Source organism: Oculina patagonica, chromosome 6 (genome assembly GCF_052425735.1).
Source record: "Oculina patagonica isolate OP01 chromosome 6, crgOcupat, whole genome shotgun sequence".
NCBI lineage: Eukaryota > Metazoa > Cnidaria > Anthozoa > Scleractinia > Oculinidae > Oculina > Oculina patagonica.
Window position 1 is genome coordinate 29821004 of NC_135763.1, and position 22886 is coordinate 29843889.

At 37.5% G+C, this 22886-nt stretch overlaps 1 protein-coding gene, 1 long non-coding RNA gene and 1 pseudogene across 3 annotated transcripts in view; 2 read left to right on the plus strand and 1 right to left on the minus strand.

Moving 5' to 3' along the window:
• Nucleotides 1-1379: 1379 nt before the first annotated feature.
• LOC144658393 (uncharacterized) lies at nt 1380-15884 on the plus strand. Its single transcript, XM_078518812.1, has 3 exons — nt 1380-1465; nt 8200-9391; nt 14693-15884. The coding sequence occupies exons 2-3, from the start codon at nt 8249-8251 to the stop codon at nt 15536-15538; spliced, it is 1989 nt and encodes a 662-aa protein (XP_078374938.1). The 5' UTR covers nt 1380-1465; nt 8200-8248; the 3' UTR covers nt 15539-15884.
• A 345-nt stretch (nt 15885-16229) lies between these two features.
• LOC144658418 (uncharacterized) lies at nt 16230-18108 on the minus strand. The gene is made up of 2 exons (XR_013571710.1): nt 17609-18108; nt 16230-16685 (listed from the first exon to the last, which is right to left on the minus strand). It is a non-coding gene; the product is annotated as an uncharacterized LOC144658418 (long non-coding RNA).
• A 2172-nt stretch (nt 18109-20280) lies between these two features.
• The window catches only part of LOC144658005 (uncharacterized), a 38876-nt pseudogene continuing 36270 nt past the window's right edge, over nt 20281-22886 (plus strand). Inside the window, exon 1 of the transcript XR_013571636.1 lies at nt 20281-20356. The product of XR_013571636.1 is annotated as an uncharacterized LOC144658005 (transcript). The remainder of the gene's footprint in view (nt 20357-22886) is intronic.

Here is a 22886-nt window from a genome sequence, read left to right on the forward strand (position 1 = left end):
AGTAGGTAGGCCTTTCTCGATTATGCTAGCATTTTTTTCGGCATTTTTTGGGAAAACGAGCATTTTTTTTCGTTTTTTCTTGAAAAAGAATTGCTAGCATTTTCTGTCATTTTTCATGACTGTGATCCAGATTTCAGCACTCAGAACTTAGAAGGATAAATAATCCTAAAGTTTCACAATTTTGATTACTTAATTTGATTGTTTTCTGTCTGTTTCGACTGTTTGTGCGTTGTGTTACTTGTGTACTTGTGTTGTGTTACTTGCGTGTGTCTTTTTAATTTTTTTTTTTTTAAAAAAATTGAAATTTTTTTTTCTATTTTTTATTTTTATAAACAAACAATTATTAAGTATCTGACCTGTTGTTGATATGAGCATATAATGTAAGAGTTCGTACGTTTTGTTTGAAATAAAACAAAGCATTCTTTGGAATTCAAGTGGCATTTTTTAAAGAAATCAGGCATTATTTTAGCATTTTTTTGGCTTTATGCGAGAATTTCTAGTAGCATTAAATGCCAGTTTTACTAGCATAATCGAGAAAGGCCTAGTAGTAGGCGTAAAAATGGGAAGGGGTAGTAGGGGCAGTGAAAACGCCTGTTACGCAGGCTAGCAAGAACACAATGCAGTGGCCCTACCAATAGTTAGTACACACTTTTTATTTTATAAAAATCTAGTTTATAAGAATATCGAGGCTGAAATTTGCGAATTTTTAAGAATGTTTTAAGAATAAACCCGAGGCTGAGATTTTGAAAAGAATATTGTTTTTAGTTGAAACAAAATCAGGTATTTTCATTTCCGTCACTTTATCTCTGTGAGGAATGCTTTATTTAAAGCCAATAAAAGGATCAGGCTGCAACGAAAAGCAATGATACATGTGCACAATAAAACACGATACAGATCTTGACACCAAACACTTGTTATTGATTACCCAATACTTGCTAAAACGGAAATGTTAAACTGTATTTTCAAAGAATGTTCATAAGAATATTTTCAGCCTAAAATCGGCAAAAAAATAAGAATATCCAGCCTGTGTCGGAAAAACTGTATTCTTAAAAAAAGTGTGTATGCTGCTAAATTGAGTTAAGTTTATTTGTTTATGTAAAGAAACTACATTTAATCAATCAGTGTGTATTTTTCCTTTGGTTTGATATGGTAAAGCTGGGTAATGTACTGGCTCCTTGTCTGTTACTGAGTATTTTGCTATCATGGAGGTGGAGCTAGTTATTTATTTATTTATTTATTTAATTTTTCCTGTGTTTGTTTCTCGTGGTTTTTGAACAGTTCGGCTGTCGATCGATTCATTCCAATGTTCCATCAGTCCTGTCCTCGGTTTGGTGTTGTTTCCGTTTTAAGTTGTGGCGAGTAGACTGGGCTCTACTAATTTAATGGCCGCGCGCGGACAAGACGACTTGAGAAGCGAGACACTCGAGACTGGCGTCGAAGTCTTCTGCAGTTTGCTTCAATGGAGGTAAGAAAAATTGGAAATACTGTGTTTAGGGGACAAAAGGTAATAATCACCTAGTCTGCAATCATCCCTCTTTGTATCACGATCATGTTGAAATAATAATATGGAGTGAAAAAGCAAAACGGAATCTATTCATTGTTCTACAAATATTCCCGGCGTATCCAATCGACGTTCGGTAATTAAACCCAATCGTTCGATTGGGTTCGGTAATCGAGCATAATCGAACTCACAATAAAATTTGGTCAATCGAACAAAATCGAACGTTGGATTACCGAACACCCCATAATCGAACAAAAAAAAAAATCGAACGTTCGATTACCGAACAGTCGACAATCGTACTCAATCAAACGTTCTGTTAGGCCTGGTTCACACTAGCGACATAACGACATAACGGCAAGGTCACGCAAATGCAAAAAACACCTCACATTGATGTTTTATGTCACTAGTGTGAACATAACATAACGACATAGTTGGAACATAATGACATAAGCATAACGACATAAGGAAAGAACTGAACTTTTCTTTATGTCGTTATGTCCATGCCGTTATGTTGTTATGTCGCTAGTGTGAACCAGGCCTTACCGAACTTCTGCTTGTTTATATTGCGGACATTTTGTAACCCCTTATTAGTCCTGCGTGATTTAATTATCAAACTTGACGGAATCCAAACAAAATCAAAGGGTATTTAGTTCGATTGTGTTCTAATATGCACCCTTAAGAAACTAAAAATATTTAATCCCTACCTTAAGTATACTTAATCTGTACTTGGTGGTATTTCATATGTATTTGAACAATGAATACTTGCTACTTAATTTGTATTAGAACACTTTCATCTTTCCTGTTAAATACCTGTAAAAATTTAATTTGTATTTGTGAAGTATTTTACATGTATCTTAAGTTTTAATGTTTTCAAGACCTGTTCGATACATGTTAAATACAGTTACTAACTCATACTTGTTCTGTATTTAACTTATATTTAATGGTAAAATAGCCATTAAGTGGAGTTTCTAACCAGTGCCATACTTCTTAGGAAAAGGTATTTAATTTTATGTCTTGTATTTAATTCATGCTTGTGTGTAAATATCTATTAAGTGAAGTATCTAACCAGTGCCTTACATCTTAGGATTATTCAAATACCCATTAAGTACCCTTTTCTAAAACGTACTCAATTTAACGTCTTGTATTTAATTCATGCTTGTGTGTTAAATATCTATTAAGTGAAGTATCTAACCAGTGCCGTACTTCTTAGGATTATTCAAATACCCATTAAGTACCCTTTTTTAAATCAAATTTAATTTAACGTCTTGTATTTAATTCATGCTTGAGCATTAAATATCTATTAAGTGAAGTATCTAACCAGTGCCGTACTTCTGAGGATTATTCAAATACCCATTAAGTACCCTTCTTTAAATCAAATTTAATTTAACGTCTTGTATTTAATTCATGCTTGAGCGTTAAATATCTATTAAGTGAACTATCTATAACCAGTACCTTCCTTCCACTGATTAGTCAAATACGTATAAAGTACCCTTCTTTAAAACATAGCTCATTTGGTGTCTTGTATTTAATTCATTCTTTTAAGTTAATTAGTCATCAAGTTAAGTATTTAACTGCGATCTTCTTTAACAATTTTAAAACCCCTATAAAAAACGATATTTAACATGTATTTTACATTTTAATAAGGTGTCACGTTAGGGCCATTGTAAAACATACAACATTACAAAAGATACTTATACCTTGTATTTTAATTCTCGCGGGTTACTCTAAAATTAATTTCGTAATCAAAAGACAAATGATAAAAGTACTTTATTATTGGCGATGAAGCGCTGTCTTTTGCTTTATAATAAAGACTGGCTCACCTCTACAGAAGTCCAATGAATATTTTATTCGATGATGATCGCGTGATCTTTCGAGACGCTTGTATTCAAGCTGCAGAAAATAGTTGCTTTGCGATTTCATCTCAATTTTCTGTTCAGAATTCGGTTAAGAGTAATCAAAATAAGATGCACTTTTAATTGTTCATTTTTTGCTGGACCACACCGGAAGAAATGTCACGAGCGAAGTCACGAGCATTTCCCGCCAAGGTCGTTAACTGAGCAATACGATTGGCTGAGTTAAGTCACGTGGGACAGAGTACACGCCATCTCCGCGCGGGGAGTGAAGAAAATTTTTTTAGTTTGAGTGCTGAAAACTAATTCGCTTCGCATATCAGACATACGGACGGAAAAAAGTGTTGTTTCTTTGTTTTAACGCATACATATCGGTCCTGTCTTGGGGGAAAGTTCTTCTTTGTTGGAGTTGTTCGAAAATTGCGGGTTAATTCGAGCCACATCGTGGACCGCGGTCTGCAAGAATTCGGCAAGTCACCTTCGACCGAACTGTTATGTACCGCGTTGAACAACAACAGTGGATGAAGATGAACATAGTTTTTACTGAGGATCATTCACATTTAGTTGATGACATTGCACTTAATAACGCTTTTTAGACGATTGATGTGTGCATGTTTAAGTGGCAATGCTGTAAAAATTCTACGAAAACTTACGGAGACTACGAAAACGTCTTTAACCTTGATCCCGGCAGCACATTTGGTTCTTGATCACTTGAGGTAATTAAGGTTAGTTCTCGTTTTATATGTCTAAATGATACTTTTTCCTTTCAAAAACAGTTCAATATAGACAAGAAACAACTAAAGCTTTAAAAGCTTACATTTATAATCTTCATTTAAACTAAATTGTGGCGACTTTCTGGTCAATTGTGGTGCAGTGCAGTAGCTATATATATAGCTAAAGTAGATCGAAATGCGATCAATATGTCTTCTTTGTCGGTTTAACAACAGCTCCGTAAATCATGCCAGAATTTTATGCATTTACTTTATTATTGAAATTACCAAGAAATATAAATCGCTTTAACATTTATATAAGCTTATGTATTTTGAAAAACCTTGAATGATTTGCCGGATGGTGATTGAATTTTTGCGAAAATTCTAGCCGTGAAGCTCGCTGAGATAAACTTAATTGTCGGATCGATTCTTGCCGTGCATGCGATCTCGCCAAGATTTTGGTCGCTGGGAATTTTTCTCTTCGCCAACGTTGAAAAGAAGGCATGTTAGTTACATGTTAAGTTCAAAATGTGTCGCTATTATGCACCTATCAATGTTAAGCCCGAGGGGGGGGGGGGGGGTCGGGCTAACCACGGGAATTTGATCGTCAGGTAGGTCCCCAGGGTAGGGATTTTGATCGTACATGATGGCCCCAGGGTAGGGATTTTGGTCATATATGAAGGTTTGAAGGGACATCTGACCACCTTTCATGGGGATTTTGACCAATTATTTTGTCCCGGGGGTGGGGAATTTGACATTTTTTTATAGAAAATGTCAAAATCCCCACCCCTTGCCCAACCCCCCCCCCCTCGGGCTTAACATTGATATGTGCATTAAATATAGATTACTAACGACTTTTATAAAATTAAATATAGATTAAATTTGATCTTCAAGTATACATTAAATATCTTAACAAAATACGCATTAAGTAGCAGTTTAAGTTCCTGTTAAGTAGGGTTGTTAATGTGAAGTTAAGTGCAGATTAAGTACGCATTAATTACTCATCTTTGGCCTTTTACTGTTGGAAAATAGGCATGTTAGTTACATGTTAAGTTCACAATGTGTCACTATAAAGCATAGGTTAGTTACGAGTTAAATAAAATTAAGTATGGATTAAATTTGCTCTTAAAGTATATATTAAATATCTTAACAAAATACACATTAAGTACCAGTTTAAGTTCCTGTTAAGTAGGGTTGTTAAAATGAAGTTAAGTGCAGATTAAGTACGCATTAATTACTCATCTTTGTCCTTTTACTGTTGGAAAATAGGCATGTTAGTTACATGTTAAGTTCACAATGTGTCACTATTAAGCATAGGTTAGTTACGAGTTAAATAAAATTAAGTATGGATTAAATTTGCTCTTAAAGTATATATTAAATATCTTAACAAAATACACATTAAGTACCAGTTTAAGTTCCTGTTAAGTAGGGTTGTTAATGTGAAGTTAAGTGCAGATTAAGTACGCATTAATTGCTCATATTTGTCCTTTTAATGTTGGAAAATAGGCATGTTAGTTACCTGTTAAGTTCACAATGTGTCACTATTAAGCATAGGTTAGTTACGACTTAAATAATGTTAAGTACAGATTAAATTTGCTGTTAAAGTACCAATAAAACCTTCATAAAATACACATTGTGTACCTTTAAATTACTTCTTAAGACCAGGTTAAGTACAGATTAAGTATGCCAAATTTTCCCAAGGGTGTTCAATTGGATACTCCGGGAATATTATGTCCTATGTTAAATGATACGTGTATGACTTTACAATAGTCTGCTGGAGAATCGATACGAATTCAACATTCATATTTGGAATATGCGCCCGGTAATAAATGGAAATATTCCCGTCATTCTCGGCATAGTTAATCATATGAGTCAGTATGAGTTGATCGAACGGTCGAAAATCGAACTCAATCTAACTCAATCCATGGATTGAGTTTGGCAATCGAAGGAAATCGAACACCGAACTTTGAGGGAGATTGATTTCCGAATCAATCGATCAGATTGTGTTTGATTAAGTTAGTGGTCAGGAGTAACCTGAATACCTGAGGAACAGCGGCTACATGACTACACAGCTACATGGCTCATGGATTAAACAACAAGGTATATTCATACTATGTGGCTTCGTGGCACATATCCGCATAGCCACTGTTTTTTAAGTATAGTTTTGGAGTGGCAGGTAACCTGCGATCAGGCGAAAGAAGAGAAAGAACGCCTGATGCAATTACTTTTTAAGTCATCTGCCGCCCCCTCATTAAAATATCTGTCAATGGAATGTGAGCGATGACATCAGATAAGCGATGTTTTTGCCAACGGAAACTTGCATAAATACTAAATCAGCCTTTATTTTGTCAATTTGGGCGCTTAACGTCTCTCTGGAAAGGTCTAAAAATGTAGAAAATGTAGAAATTATTTACTGTATTTCTATTTCTTCGAACACACATTAAAAATAATGTTCTTTGACTCCTGAAGTTCTGTCACATCCGTTTTCAATAACTGGCAAATGTCAAGAAAATTTGAAAATCAGGCACCTCAGGAAAGAAATGATTTGAACTTGCTTTGTACTTTTAGCAAACTATGCTACAGGTGACTAATTCTTTGTTCACCTTCGAGTTTTTCAAAAACTCGATCTCCAAATCCATCCAGTATAAAGGTCTGTGAATGCAAGATATTTAAGTCCAGAAGACACATTTAAACTCAACCAATCAGGATATAGTTTAGTGTTGCCTTTTGTTTCCTGACCAATTTAGAAAAAAGTCCAGTTTCTGGACTTTGTTAACGATTATCAGTTTATCGATTGACTACCCCTGGAAAGGTGAATAAATTCCATGATTGATCAAGTGCAAACTCTCGCAACCTGATACTTCAAACCACAAGCACGGGACGCTTTGTACGCTCAAACGATAATTTGAGATTTATGCATATCCTTCATGGAAATTATGCAAGCAGAAGAAAAGAAAGTGGTCAATTTATGTTAGCTGTATACACACTGAATATAAATGATAGAAATGTTATTGATTGATGGATGAAAAATTCACTATGGGAAGTCAGATGACATGCATGTGTTTTTGGCGAGTCGCTTTTTCCTTCAAACGAAAATACACTGAGTACTTCGACCTTGCTAGCGATTGAGAAAAATGTCGACCAGCTGCAGGCCAAGCTTCATCACAGTACCCGCAACAGCAATTTTGCAGTAAAAAGTTGGAAAATTAAGACAGCTTGTCACAGCTTCTGTGCTATATATGAGTTGACTACACATGCAGCCTGACCGCAGTTATTCAACAGTACAACATGTGCTGCGATTGTGCTTGAATCATTTCTAGTGTAAAGTTTTGCCTGTACTCAGTCTTTATTTTGAGCATTTTGTGTGTGAAAGTTTGGTGTATGTGGTATAGTTTCATAAATTATCCATACCTCTCCCACAGAATGGATATTTCCTAAGACCCTCCCACCAGAGATACTTTCAAATAAGCCTAATACAATTTCTTAAAGTTTTTGGCGACCCCTCCCACGCCCAGGAATTTCTCATCCCTCATTTGGGTGGGGCAGGAAGAATATGAACACTTTGTGGAAGCTACCTGTCACCTGTGTTTTCGTAAGTTTTACATATTAATGTTGACATCCCAAATGACAACACATGCAAATACCTGGCTAGTTTGTTACCAGGTGGCATGTGGGAAGCCTTGCCTTGTCTACCTTCCAGAAAATATTGACCCACCCCACGGAGAGTAACTGCAAAATTCTTCTGAGGGGGTAGGAGAGGGTCTAAATAACCAAAATCATGACACTCAATGGGAATGTCCAGAGGGGTGGAGACTTCTCCATATATGGGTGGAGAGAGGGACTCTGAGAATCAAGTGTCTTGCCCAAGAACACAATGTAATTCCCTGTCCAGGGCTCAAACTATTCAATCCGCAGTAGAGCACACTACCCCTAAGGCCATCACAACTCTTATCCCACAGAGGGTATTATTCTGAGGGGGTGGGAGTCGTTCTCAATGGCCAAAATGTTATATCAAAAGCAGGAAGCTCTACTTGAACTTTCAGGAAGTGGTGACTTTAAATCAAAACACATTTGGTGGATGTAGTATGGATATTTTCTGTAACAACACACTGACATTACCTTTCTGTTGTGTTTTTAGGTCTGAGAATGGCATATTACCGGCTTGTGGGTAAAGTACATATCCCTTGATGGCTAAAGATTGCACAAAGTGCAGCGAGAGTTCAACTAAAACAGGCAATCAGAAAGAACATACATCAAGCAAAAGAACACACACAAGAGAGAAGCCTCTTGAATGTAACCAGTGTGGCAAGTGTTTTAATCAGGCAGGGAATTTAAAGCAACATGAAAGAACTCACACAGGAGAGAAGCCTTTTGAATGTAACTATTGTGGCAAGTGTTTTAATCGTGCAACAAATTTAAAGCGTCATAAAAGAACACACACAGGAGAGAAGCCTTTTGAGTGTAACCAGGGTGGCAAGTGTTTTTATTATGTAAGGAATTTAAAGCAACATGAACGAACTCACACAGGAGAGAAGCGTTTTGAATGTAACCATTGTGGCAAGTGTTTTAATCATGCGGGACATTTAAAGCAACATAAAAGAACTCACACAGGAGAGAAGCCTTTTGAATGTAACCAATGTGGCAAGTGTTTTAATAAGGCAGGAGATTTAAAGCGGCATAAAAGAACGCACACAGGAGAGAAGCCTTTTGAATGTAACCAGTGTGGCAAGTGTTTCAATCATGTAGGAAATTTAAAGCAACATGAAAGAACTCACACAGGAGAGAAGCCTTTTGAATGTAACCATTGTGGCAAGTGCTTTACTCATACCGGAAATTTAAAGCAACATGAAAGAATTCACACAGGAGAGAAGCCTTTTGAATGTAACCAGTGTGGCAAGTGTTTTAATCAGGCAGGAGATTTAAAGCGGCATAAAAGAACACACACAGGAGAGAAGCCTTTTAAATGTAACGAGTGTGGCAAGTGTTTTAAACGTGCAAGAGATTTAAAGCGGCATAAAAGAACACACACTGGAGAGAAGCCTTTTGAATGTAACCAGTGTGGCAAGTGTTTTCATTATGTAGGGATTTTAAAGCATCATGAAAGAACTCACACAGGAGAGAAGCCTTTTGAATGTAACCATTGTGGCAAGTGCTTTTATAATGCAGGGCATTTAAAGCAACATAAAAGAACTCACACAGGAGAGAAGCCTTTTGAATGTAACCAGTGTGGCAATTGTTTTAATCAGGCAGGAGATTTAAAGCGGCATAAAAGAACACACACAGGAGAGAAGCCTTTTGAATGTAACGAGTGTGGCAAGTGTTTTAATCGGGCAGGAAATTTAAAGCAACATAAAAGAACTCACAGTGGAGAAAATCATTTTAATTTAGTAGAAGACCTAATACCGAAAGGTGACAAACCTTTTGAAGTAAACCAGCATGGTCAGTTTTACAATAGGAATGAGGTCCTAAAGGAAGATGTATCAACATGCAGCACAGAAGCGACTTGTAGGATTGAGCAGCATGACAATGCCTTCAGCATCGCTGAACTTTTAAGTGACCTGAAAGAAATCAAACAAGAAAAACCATAATATTTCTATGTCATCTGACCACTATTTTCACATAGTGACCACTGTTAAGTTTTGTTAAAAATTAATTAAACAATTATCAAGGGAAAGCTCCAAACACCTGTCACGCAGAAAGAAACGTTTGACAGGTTTTTAAGCTATGTAGCTCTGAGTGGGTTATACGATAAAATCCAGACCCCTCTATCCTTACTGAATGGTGACAATATTTTTCTTGCTCAATCCCAGCTCCTGCTTGAATATCCTTACCAGTAGACCCCTAATCCTCCTTCTGCCTGGATTTTCATAATTTGTTTGGCCTGCAAGATTATGTTGCCTTGTTATGTGGCTCATTGTCCAAGAATTTTACAGAACCTGTGATAAGAATGATATACGTGATTAGAAGTGTATAGTTTGAAAAGTATCATCTTTTAAAGGGAAATGAAGACTTACATGTAAACTATTCAAATGGGAAACAACAACAAAAACATTTCTGTCTCTTTCGCAGATTTCCAGGCTGTTCTTCGTCTCCCTTCCCCACTGTAGAGTTAAGTGTCTTACGGAAGTACACAGTGCAAGGTCCAGGGACCCTCCCTAGAGCTTGTCCTTGGACTGCTTGATACAGAATTCAGAGCCAGAAATGCAGAGATAAATTGCATGTGTTACTAAATTGTGTTTATGAGGGTTTTGTTGGTGTGGTTTTTTTTTTTTTTTTTCCTTCCCTCCCCCCTCCCCTTTTTTTTTTTGTCTATACCCTTTTTATGTAAAACAACTACATTTAGCCAATCAGTGTGCATTTTATAATTATTTTACGCAAGCTCTTATTGTTGGTACATGAAAATACGATTATGTCCCTGAGCAACGATGCTCCTGTTTTTGTTTCGGAATATCTAAAGATTCTGGGAGTAACCTTGGACAAAAAGTTGTCTTTTAAGGACCATATCTCAGTGCAGTTGAGAAAGGTTTATAAAATGACAGCGGCAACAACAAAATTTATTTAAATTGTAAAATTAAAAATAAATGTTTAATTGAGTAGTTCGCGACGCGTTATACCTTTCGAGACTACGAAAAGGCTATACAAGGCGTTTATCCTACCTCATTTCGAGTACTGCGCACCGCTGCTTCAAGGGATTGGGAGGGGCCAGTCAAGACGATTGGAAGACGCAAATTTCTACGTCATAAGAACATTGTTTAATTAACTTGCCGAAATCGTATTGCTATGATTATGCCTTAAAAGTAGTTGGTATAAAATCTTTGAAATATCGCAGAATTTTTTTTTGAACTCTAGTTTTGTTATTTAGATGCCTTCAAAAACGACGGCCCTAAATATCTACAAACGTTTTTTTTTTCAAATACGGACATGTGATAAGTATAACTGGGTTGGCACAAAGAGGGAACACCAAAGCCTCTCAACATATATAGCCTGCGAGCAGGCTCACTTTGGGGCTCGCACGAGAGCTACACGTGAGCGGCGTAGCCGTGACAGCGAGCGTCTTATCGCTACGCTCGCCACTCGCGCGTGCCCCAAGGTATATTCGCGCGTGCCCAAGGTGAGCCTGCTCAGGCATTCAACATCATGGTTCCAACATTCTTTTAGTAATACATTACGACGCATTTGGAATGATTTACCCAGTGAAGTCTGCCAGGCTGAGGATCTCGCCACTTTTAAAATTACTGTCCGAATAGAACTTACCCGGTGAAGACAACTGCAGTTGCCCTTTCTGTTGATTGTTATTTTAAAAGTCCTTTTAAATTGTAATTAAAAAAATATTTTTAATTGAAATTGTAATTATCTTTTAATTATAGTTATATTTTAATATACAGATTTCTATTTAATCATGTCATTTATTTCACGAGAGCGTTTTAACGAGCTACGGCTCCTGATTTCTTCGTGGATAAATAAACTGTCTCTTTGTAAATTTTTAAAAGTTATATTGTTCTTTGGTTTGGTATGGTAATGAACTGGCTCCTTTTCTGTTACTGGGCATTTTTGCTTTCTTTGAACTTCTTTCTTTTTCATTTTTCCTGTGTTTGTTTCTCGTGGTTTTGTAAAGAGACCAGCTTTCGATCGTTTCATTCCAACGTTCCGTCAGTCCTGTCCTCGCTTTGGTGGTTATTTTCCATATAAAGTTGGGGCGAGTAGACTGGGCTCTAGTGCTTCAATTTCAATGGCCGCTTGCAGATTGATCGCGTCGAAGTCTTTCGCAGTTTACTTCTGGACTGTTTTTCTTCAGTAGAGGTAAGAGAAAGTGGAAATAGAGTGTTTAAGGAACAGTAGAGTAACAATTACTTAGTATTCGACGATTCCTTTATGTATCGTGCTGAAATAAGGAATAGAAAAGCAAAACGGAATCCATTCATAGGAACATAAAAAGTATTTGCCTGAGTATCCATGGTATAATTATTTCCATACATTGTTCTCCTGTTTTTCCAATAGTATATCCTATGTTGAATCACACGTGTATGATTTTACAGAAATCAGCTGGACAATCAATTAGAATCAAACGTTCATGCGTGGAATAAACGCCCGGGAATATATAAGACGTGAAATATTAATTTGGTCATGCGAGGAGTCGAACGTTTCTTTGAAAAACAATGTGAAGAATCATGTGCGGAAATTAAAACTACGAATCCGATTTTTTTTTGAAGCGGAAGAATTAAGCAGCCTTGGTTGAACAATCTCCTCTATATTAGAGTCGAATACAGTAAAAACCCGCGTATAAGAACCTAACATTTAAGAACCTGTTAGGCTAAAATTTCATTTTTAAGCACCCTTCCTTCACATAAGAACCATTTTAGGCTAAAATTCTAAAACAGGTTATTATTTTCAAAAAAGAAAAAAAAATCTTCTCAAAAATATCACGGAATTAAAAAATCTTCTCAAAAATTATTTATAACACAGTTTGTTTACATTATAGTTACAGCATAGTTACATAAAACTTGTCCTCCTTGAATTAATTATGTTATTTTGCATACAAGATTTATTGGGAATTATAGTGAAGGTTACAGTATAGGTTTGATTTTAACAGAATCAGAAAAGACCAGATTATTTAAAAATTCTACTTTATTTCTTGAACAAAAGTTAAGAACCTAATTAAGAACCTAGTTAGCCTAATTTTACTCTAAATACCATCTATACAAGAACCTGTTTAGGCTAACTTGAAAAAACCTAGGTTCTTATACGTGGGTTTTTACTGTATTCTGTTTCATCTGTCGAATCAAAGGCTCGCTATGTCATATTTGAGAGAGCTCACCATGGACACCATGCCCATGTGAATACGCAAATTTCCTTGCTTATTGGGTAAAAATAAGAAAGTGTGCTGAGCTAATTTTGGAGGATTTCAAATTTTGATGATGTATTTTTGAAAATTACATTGTAGGCAAATTTTCTTGGTTTGGTTGCCTGTTATTGTTTATTTTTGAACAAAAAATTACTAAAATGTTTTTTGGACAAATTTGTAATAATCCCAATGCCAATGTCACGCGGCTTATTTTGGCTCCAACACGCATCACGCTGCTAATTTTGGGGACATCAAGCGTCACGCGAAAACCCAAATATATTGTAAATATTTAAGGTTATTCCTCAGTAGTACATTGCATTATCACATACTGTGCATAATTTTACGCGTGATTGGCGTGCCGGCATGTCAACTAGCCAGTACTTGTGATAATATAATCATGACAATTGTGACCTTGAGATCACTGCATGCGGCTTCAGTTACTTTTAGTGGTGCCACCCTCTATAGGGAAAACAACTGTCTAAATGCACATGCAAAATGGCGTATACAAAAGTAGTACTATACAAGTGATACAGTCATTAATTTTAAAAAAATGCTTCCTTTAACCGAAGTGGAACTAACCGCAAGCAAAACCAGAGTGGAACTAACTGCAAGCAAACTGGAGTGTAACTAACCGCAAGTAAACTGGAGTGGATCTAACTGCAAGCACACGAAATTGAAAAAAAAATTATTGTTTTTAGACAGTTTTTTGTTGCGCAATAAAATCCGTCATTTAGCGTGTGCATTTAGACAGTTCTTCCCAATAGAGCGCGGCACCACTAAAAGTAACTAAAGCCACTGCATGCTAGGAACAAGTTGAATCCATGTCGACTAAAACTCCATGCCTTAAAGGTCAAATGAACTGAAATTTCGTTTTCTATTATTTTTGGCTCATGTAAACATATTCCAAAGTTTCAAAGTAATTGGAATAAGCCTTATAAAATTTCTTAAAGTTTTTGGCCTTTGAGACCCCTCCCACGCCCAGGAATTTCTCATCTCTAATTTGGGTGGGGCAGGGGGAATATGAACACTTTGTGGAAGCTACCTGCCACCTGTGTTTTCGTAAGTTTTACATATTAATGTTGACATCCCAAATGACAACACATGCAAATACCTGGCTAGCTTTTTACCAGATGGCATGAGGGAAGCCTTGCCTTGTCTACCTTCCAGAAAATATTGATGCACCCCATGGAGAGTAACTGCAAAATTCTTCTGAGGGGGTGGGAGAGGGTCTAAATAGCCAAAATCATGACACTCAATGGGAATGGCTAGAGGGGTGGAGACTTCTCAATATATGGGTGGAGAGAGGGACTCCGAGAGTCAAGTGTCTTGCCCAAGAACACAATCTAATTCCCTGTCCAGGGCTCAAACTATTCAATCCGCAGTAGAGCACACTACCCCTTAGGCCATCACAACTCTTATCCCACAGAGGGTATTATTCTTAGGGGGTGGGAGTCGTTCTCAATGGCCAAAATGTTATATCAAAAGCAGGAAGCTCAACTGGAACTTTCAGGAAGTGGTGACTTTAAATCAAAACACATTCGGTGGATGTAGTATGGATATTTTCTGTAACAACACACTGACATTACCTTTCTGTTGTGTTTTTAGGTCTGAGAATGGCATATTACCGGCTTGTGGGTAAAGTACATATCCCTTGATGGCTAAAGATTGCACAAAGTGCAGCGAGAGTTCAACTAAAACAGGCAATCAGAAAGAACATACATCAAGCAAAAGCACTCACACAAGAGAGAAGCCTCTTGAATGTAACCAGTGTGGCAAGTGTTTTAATCAGGCAGGAGATTTAAAGCGGCATAAAAGAACGCACACAGGAGAGAAGCCTTTTGAATGCAACCAGTGTGGCAAGTGTTTTACTCATGCCGGAAATTTAAAGCAACATGAAAGAACTCATACAGGAGAGAAGCCTTTTGAATGTAACCATTGTGGCAAGTGCTTTACTCATGCCGGAAATTTAAAGCAACATGAAAGAATTCACACAGGAGAGAAGCCTTTTGAATGTAACCAGTGTGGCAAATGTTTTAATCAGGCAGGAGATTTAAAGCGGCATAAAAGAACACACACTGGAGAGAAGCCTTTTGAATGTAACGAGTGTGGCAAGTGTTTTACACGTGCAAGAGATTTAAAGCGGCATAAAAGAACACACACTGGAGAGAAGCCTTTTGAATGTAACCAGTGTGGCAAGTGTTTTCATTATGTAGGGAATTTAAAGCAACATGAAAGAACTCACACTGGAGAGAAGCCTTTTGAATGTAACCAGTGTGGCAAGTGTTTTCTTTATGTAGGGAATTTAACTCAACATAAAAGAACTCACACAGGAGAGAAGCCTTTTGAATGTAACAAGTGTGGCAAGTGTTTTAATCGTGCAGGAAATTTAAAGCAACATAAAAGAACTCACAGTAGAAAAAATCATTTTAATTTAGTAGAAGACCTAATACCGAAAGGTGACAAACCTTTTGAAGTAAACCAGCATGGTCAGTTTTACAATAGGAATGAGGTCCTAAAGGAAGATGTATCAACATGCAGCACAGAAGCGACTTGTAGGATTGAGCAGCATGACAATGCCTTCAGCATCGCTGAACTTTTAAGTGACTTGAAAGAAATCAAACAGGAAAAACCATAATATTTCTGTGTCATCTGACCACTATTTTCACATAGTGACCACTGTTAATTTTGTTAAAAATTAATTAAACAATTATCAAGGGAAAGCTCCAAACACCTGTCACGCAGAAAGAAAAGTGTGACAGGTTTTTAAGCTATGTAGCTCTGAGTGGGTTTTACGATAAAATCCAGACCCCTCTATCCTTACTGAATGGTGACAATATTTTTCTTGCTCAATCCCAGCTCCTGCTTGAATATCCTTACCAATAGACCCCTTCCTCCTCCTTCTGCCTGGATTTTCATAATTTGTTAGGCCTGCAAATAATGTTGCCTTGTTATTTGGCTCATTGTCCAAGAATTTTACAGAACCTGTGATAAGAATTATATACGTGGTAAGAAATGTATAGTTTGAAAAGTATTATCTTTAAATGGGAAATGAAGACTTACATGTAAACTATTCAAATGGGAAACAACGACAAAATTTTTTTTGCCATATATCGCAGATTTCCAGGCTCTTCTTCGTTTCCCTTCCCCACTGTAGAGTGTCTTATGCAAGAACACAGTGCAATGTCCAGGGTCCCTGCCCAGAGCTTGTACACTCTTTTTTTATAAGAATACAGTTTTCTGCCGATTTTAGGCTGAAAATTGTTACAGGACAGATTTGTAGTCTTCTCAATCAGGGGGAATGTGGACGACAAGGTCGTAACTTCAGACTTCAGCACTGCGTCTTGTTTATTAGAACTCTGCGCCTAGCCGTTGCCGGCTCACAACTCTACTGATCTAGCGAAAACGAGCGATTAAATACCTACGCATTCACGTACACACCAGAGCTGTGGTTAGGCGATAAAGGTATTTCGGAAGTAAGACATAGAACAAAAGGAACAACGGTGTCAAAGCACGCGTTTCTAAAACCAGAGTAAAAGTAATTGAAAAGGGTAAACTCAACCAAAATGCTCTAAGAAATAGAGATTCCAAAATCCTGAAAACCCGATCACAGCTTTGGCGGGGTAAAAGCCTAGAAAACAGTAACGAACGTGATGCTTAACTTTATAAACAACGTAAACACCACAAGCTTATCAGAAATTGCGGTAAACATTTTCGGGCTGTGCCAAGAAGGGATAACGAATTTAACACTTTCGGGCCCGACCAAAAGGAGATACCGAGATTACCTAATTGCGGGCCCAAGAGAGGCCCGCAACCCTAATCTTGACAGTGACCAGCGGATTGCGTATTACGCGTGCGCGCCACGTTTATAAAGGCTATCTGCAAACCGGAAGTTGAAAATTTTGTTCTTCCACTAAGAACGATCGGAATGCAAAAAATGTGTCAATCACGACAGTTTGTCGTAACACCGGAAGAGAAAAATCTTGTCTCCAAGAGCGATAAGAATGCGAAAAATGAGGCTTCTGTCGGAAGATTGCAGACATTACGTTTTGCAGACGTTGTTTTATAGGTGTTGCTTTTGAGAAGATCTGCTGTGATTGTATCACAGATAAACTACGGCAAAGCGAATGATTCCAACAACGGTTATTCTCGAGAAATTCCTTATAACACTGACAACAAAGCGAGTTTGCCGACGGAGGAAAATCACATCTCAATTCACACCGCGTGCTCGACTACACTTCGCAAAACTGTCAATCAAAAAAACAACTCTGATTGGTTCGCGGCAATAGGAAACGATAAAAAACATTCGTGACTTAAGCGTGACGCGTTACTCGACCTTTCTCGGAATAATTTTCTTTTGCCCAGTGATTTATCGACACTGTCTGAAAAATTTAATATCGATAAACTTTGGCTTATTCACCATTGAAACATGGCAAACTTGTCAACATATGAAGGGTAATATCAAACACGTAAAAAAATCATCATAATTTCGCGCACATTGAGAAACTGTTATTCTCGGTGGACAGACTCCCAATAAACAACCGCAGTTTATAAAAGAAATCTCAATTACCACAGTTATGCCAACTTCTGGAAAACTTCCCAAAAACTTCGACTTGAAGTAATTTTCCCAACTAACAAAAAACACTTCCCTCCCAGTACCTTCTCTTAACTGCATCGGGGCCCGCACTTTCTAACCTGTGGTTACCACTAGTTTTATCGTGGAATCGCGGTTTTCCGTAATTCCTAAACAGTACGTGCACGTACTAACTCTGAGAAGGCGTAAAAAGCTAAATTACTAACCCCTAATCAACAAATATACTTATGAATTACTAAAACTAATCAACAAATACTCGTAGCGATAATCCTAATTGTACAACCTTGACGAGTTAACCTTACGGGTCAAACACTGCCCTGGGCCTGTGACTATTTCGGTCACCTACTAAAGGTTAATCGATCCCCAGGACTGAGTTATGGGTTTGCCGAAAAGGAAATAATTATTTTTGCCGACACACAGCGTAAACCATGCAAAGGAAAAGCTTTTGATAACATCATTTTTCTCGTGGGAACTTCTGCCCAACTCACGTGCGAGGATTAACGTGACAAGGTTGTTTTGCGAATTGCGTAATGTTTGTTTACGTTACTCTTCTGTAACGCTAGTTTCCGTTACTCACGCGAAAGCTTAAATTTCATAAAATATGCTCTAACAAAATATTCTTATGAACATTCTAAGAAAATACCGTGTGACATTTCCGTTTTAGCAAGTATTGGGTATTCAATTACAATATTGGTGTCCAGATCTGTATCGTATTACATTGTGCACATGTACCATTGCTTTTCGTTGTAGCCTGGCCCTTTTGGCTTTAAACAAAGCATGCCTCGCAGAGATAAAGTGACGGAAATGAAATACCTGATTTTGTTTCAACTAAAATTATATTCTTTTCAAAAACTCAGCCTCGGGTTTATTCTTAAAAATTCGCAAATTTCAGCCTCGACATGCTTATAAACTAGATTCTTATAAAATAAAAAGAGTGTACTTGGACTGCTTCAGAGCCAGAGATGCAGAGATAATTAAGTTGCGTGTGTTGCTAAATTGCTTATACTATACCCTTGTTTATGTAAAACAACTACATTTAACCAATCAGTGTGCATTTTATAATTATTTTACACGAGCTCTTATTGTTGGTACTTCAAAATACGATTATATCCCTGATCGACGATGCTCCTGTTTTTGTTTCGGAATATCTAAAGATTCTGGGAGTAACCTTGGGCAAAAAGTTGCCTTTCAAGGACCATATCTCAGTGCAGTTGGGAAAGGTTTATAAAATGACAGACGCATTGAGTAGTTCGCGACGCTTTATTCCTTTCGAGACCGTGAAAAGGCTACACAAGGCATTTATCCTACCACATTTCGAGTACTGCATTCCAAACGATTGGAAGACGCAAACTTCTACGTCATTAGAACATTGTTTAATTAACTTGCCGAAATCGTATTGCTATGATGATGCCTTATAAGTAGTTGGTATAAAGTCTTTGAAATATCGCAGAATCTTTTTAACTCTAGTCTTGTCATTTAGATGCTTCAAAAACGACGCCCCTAAATATCTACAAACGTTTTTTTCAAATACGGACATGTGCTAAGTATAACTTGCGCGGCTCTGGCACAAAGAGAAAACAACAAAGCCTCTCAACATCATAGCCTGCGAGCAGGCTCACCTTGGGGCACGCACGAGAGCTACACGGGAGCGGCGAAGCCGCGACACGTGAGCGGCGTAGCCATGACAGCGAGCGCCTTATCGCTACGCTCACCACTCGCGCGTGTCCCAAGGTATATTCGCGCGTGCCCCACGGTGAGCCTGCTCGCAGCCTATCAACATCACTGCTCCAACATTCTTTTAGTAATACATTACGACGCATTTGGAATGATTTACCCAGTGAAGTCCGCCAGGCTGAGGATCTCGCCACTTTTAAAATTACTGTCCGAATCGAACTTATCCGGTTTAAGATAACTGCAGTTGCCCTTTCTGTTGACTGTTATTTTTAAAGTCCTTTTTAAATTGTAATTAAAGAAACCTTTTTAATTGAAATTGTAACTATCTTTTAATTATAGTTATATTTTAATATCTAGATTTCTATTTAATCATATCATAATCAAATTCTGTACATATATACACTTTTGGTATTTGTAATTTTAAACCTTTTTATTTCACGAGAGCGTTTTAACGAGCTGTTTTACTTTAGCTTACTTTAGCAAAACCTATAAAGTGAAACTCGTTTGTTCATTACAAACGGTAATACTGTAAGTAGAAAACTACCTCTTTGCTGCCCATACACTTACGCAGAGAAGTAACACGTTATAGCGGATTGTTTTTGATAAGTTTGGTATTCTAAAGGCGCTGACTTAATATGCTTTATGTCGATACCAAGTTTTGAAGTATTTTTCACTAAGAAAATTACTTTTTGTGCGTGTCCGTTGGCGGTTTCAAAGTGTCCATTGTCCGTCTTAGAGAGGTGTCCGTCTTACAGAGAGTTTTGTTACAGTGAAATGACTGAAAAACGGTAGGGACCAACACCACATGTCCGTCTTATGGAGGTGTCCGTCTTATAGAGGTGTCCGTTAACAGAGAGTTGACTGTATGTCTATTTTTAAGTTATATTGTTCTTTGGTTTGATATGGTTATGAACTGGCTCCTTGTCTGTTACTGGGTATTTTGCTATTTTTGAACTTCTTTCTTTATTCATTTTTCCTGCGTTTGTTTCTCGTGGTTTTGTGAAGAGATCAGCTTTCGATCGTTTCATTCCAATGTTCCGTTAGTCCTGTCCTCGGTTTAGCGTTCTTTCCGTTTAAAGTTGGGGCGAGTAGACTGGGCTCTAGTACTTCAATTTCAATGGCCGCTTACATACGGATCACGTCGAAGTCTTTCGCAGTTTACTTCTGGACTGTTTTGCTTCAGTAGAGGTAAGAACAAGTGGAAATATTGTGTTTAAGGGACAGTAAAGTAACAATTACTTAGTCTTCGACGATTTCTTTATGTATCGCGCTGAAATAAGGAGTAGAAAAAAACAAAACGGAATCCGTTCACAGGAACATGCACATATAAAAACCCCGGCGTGCCCAATCGATGAAATTCGATAATCGATAAAATCGATTGTAATCGATAATAATTGATAGCAATTAATCGATTGATATCGGAAATCGATGAAAATCGATGAACCAAAGAGTTGTGAGTATCGATTTTCATCGATTTTCATCAATTGTCATCGATTTTTATCGATTATATCGATTGTCAGTTGCAATCGTTTAATATATGTTTGCGCTAGACATTGGCAATTGAGTCTAACCTATTGTATTTTTTCCTCTTCACAAAAAGTGATCTGTTGTGCAATTGCTGATTTTCAAATTACGAAACACTTGATTGAAAGCGTGTTCAAAACTCTCTTCGAAATGTGTAATCAGTTGAAACCCGTGATTTGTGGACAATACCCTCTCAATAGCCCTCCATAATCTCTGATGTGAGCAGACACACTGTAGACACGGATTTGTTAAACAACGTTTTCTGAAATTACCGACTTCTTCAATTAAGAAGAGACCCGGCCATTTCCCCCTTTTTCCACGTATAGACTGACTTCACTCCGGGCTTTTAAACTATCACAGGTTCTCAGGAGCTTTCACTGGTATCCAACTCTACCGGGAACTCTATCAAAATTACAACACTCTTGGACGTTGCTAGCTCTTTTTATTTTGTTTTATCATGAAAAGGCGATTTAAATTCCATCAGGATGGGCACTCGTGGTAACCCTTCACAATAGCCTCTATTATTAGTACGTTCATTTCGTGCTTTGTTTGACTCGCAGAACTTCGATTTGACTAACTTAGTGAAAACGTGTGTGAAAGGATGCGTAACGTATCGCCTTACAAATGTTGCAAGAATTGATAAATGGTTCATTTATTTATTATAACCGATAATAATCGATAAAATCGATAGTAATCGATACAATTAAGAGGACTTGAATTGTGAGTATCGATTTTCATCGATTAATGGAACCAACCGATATTAATCGATTGATTTTTATCGATTATATCGATTGGTTTCCGATGACCGATTTTCATCGATTGGACAGGCCGGGATAAAAAGTATTTGCGCGCCTGAGTATCCATCATCGTGTATAATTATTTCCATACATTGTTCTTTTTTTTTCAATTGTATATCCTATGTTGAATCACACGTGCATGATTTTACAGAAATCAGCTGGAGAATCAATTAGAATCAAACGTTCATGCGTGGAATATACGCCCGAGAATTATATACGTGAAATATTAATTTGGTCATGCGAGGAGTCGAACGTTTCTTTGAAAAACAATGTGAAGAAACATGTGCGTAAATTAAAACTACGAATCCGATTTTTTTGAAGCGAAAGAATTAAGCAGCCTTGATGGAACAATCTCCTCTATATTAGAGTAGAATATTCTGTTTTGTCTGTCGAATCAAAGGCTCACTAGCTCATGTTTGAGAGAACTCACCATGGACACCATGCCCATGTGAATACGCAAATTTCCTTACTTATTGCTTTTGTAAATATTTAAGGTTATTCCTCAGTAGTGCATTGTGTTATCCCATACTATTCATAATTTTACGCATGATGGCACGCCGGCATGTCAGCTAAGCCAGTACTCGTGATAATATAATCATGATAATTGTGACCTTGAGATCACTGCATGCTAGGAACAAGTTGAATCCATGTCAACTAAAACTCTGTGCCTTAAAGGTCAAATGGAATACTACCGGTTTCACTCCCAATCGCCCCCAGTTAATGAACATGTTCGCCCCTAGTACAGTTGAATCCGGATAACTTGAACTTTCAGGGGAAAGCGAAAGTTATTGAAGGTAAAATTAGGGTCTGTTTACATGGAAGGCAGGTGCCCCGGCTAACCGAGTTACCCGGCTAACCGAGCTACCCTGGGCGAGCCAACTTTTCATACGTTTCTTTAGAAAACGCATTGAAGCGTTTACATGCTAGACGGGAAACCCGCCTTGCTGGGGCACTCGGTCTACTTGCCCGGGGCACCCTTCTAGGCGGGATAGCTTTTTGCCATGTAAACGGTTATGCCCGGGCTATCCCGGCTTGCCGGGATAAGTCTTCGCGCGTGTTCTTAACTTAAATTTGAAGTTAATGGCATAAAATGTATAAATTCTGGACCAAAACAACTAAAACAGTGCTATTTAACCAGAATTAGATCAAATTAGTTTTATCTGTAGGCTGGAAAATAATTATTGAAGCAACAGCTAATTAATTCGACATTTTTAGTAGGAATGATTATCCTAATTCACGAAACAACAAATTTAATTTCAATTTGGCGGCCAAAGACTGTTGAATTTCAATTCAATTCCCCCAAAAATGGACGAAGTAAATTTCTAAAAGCTTGCACATTTAAGTAAAATAGGTTTGAAGATGGCTAGCCTTGGTTATTCAGCAAAAAGTCATATTAT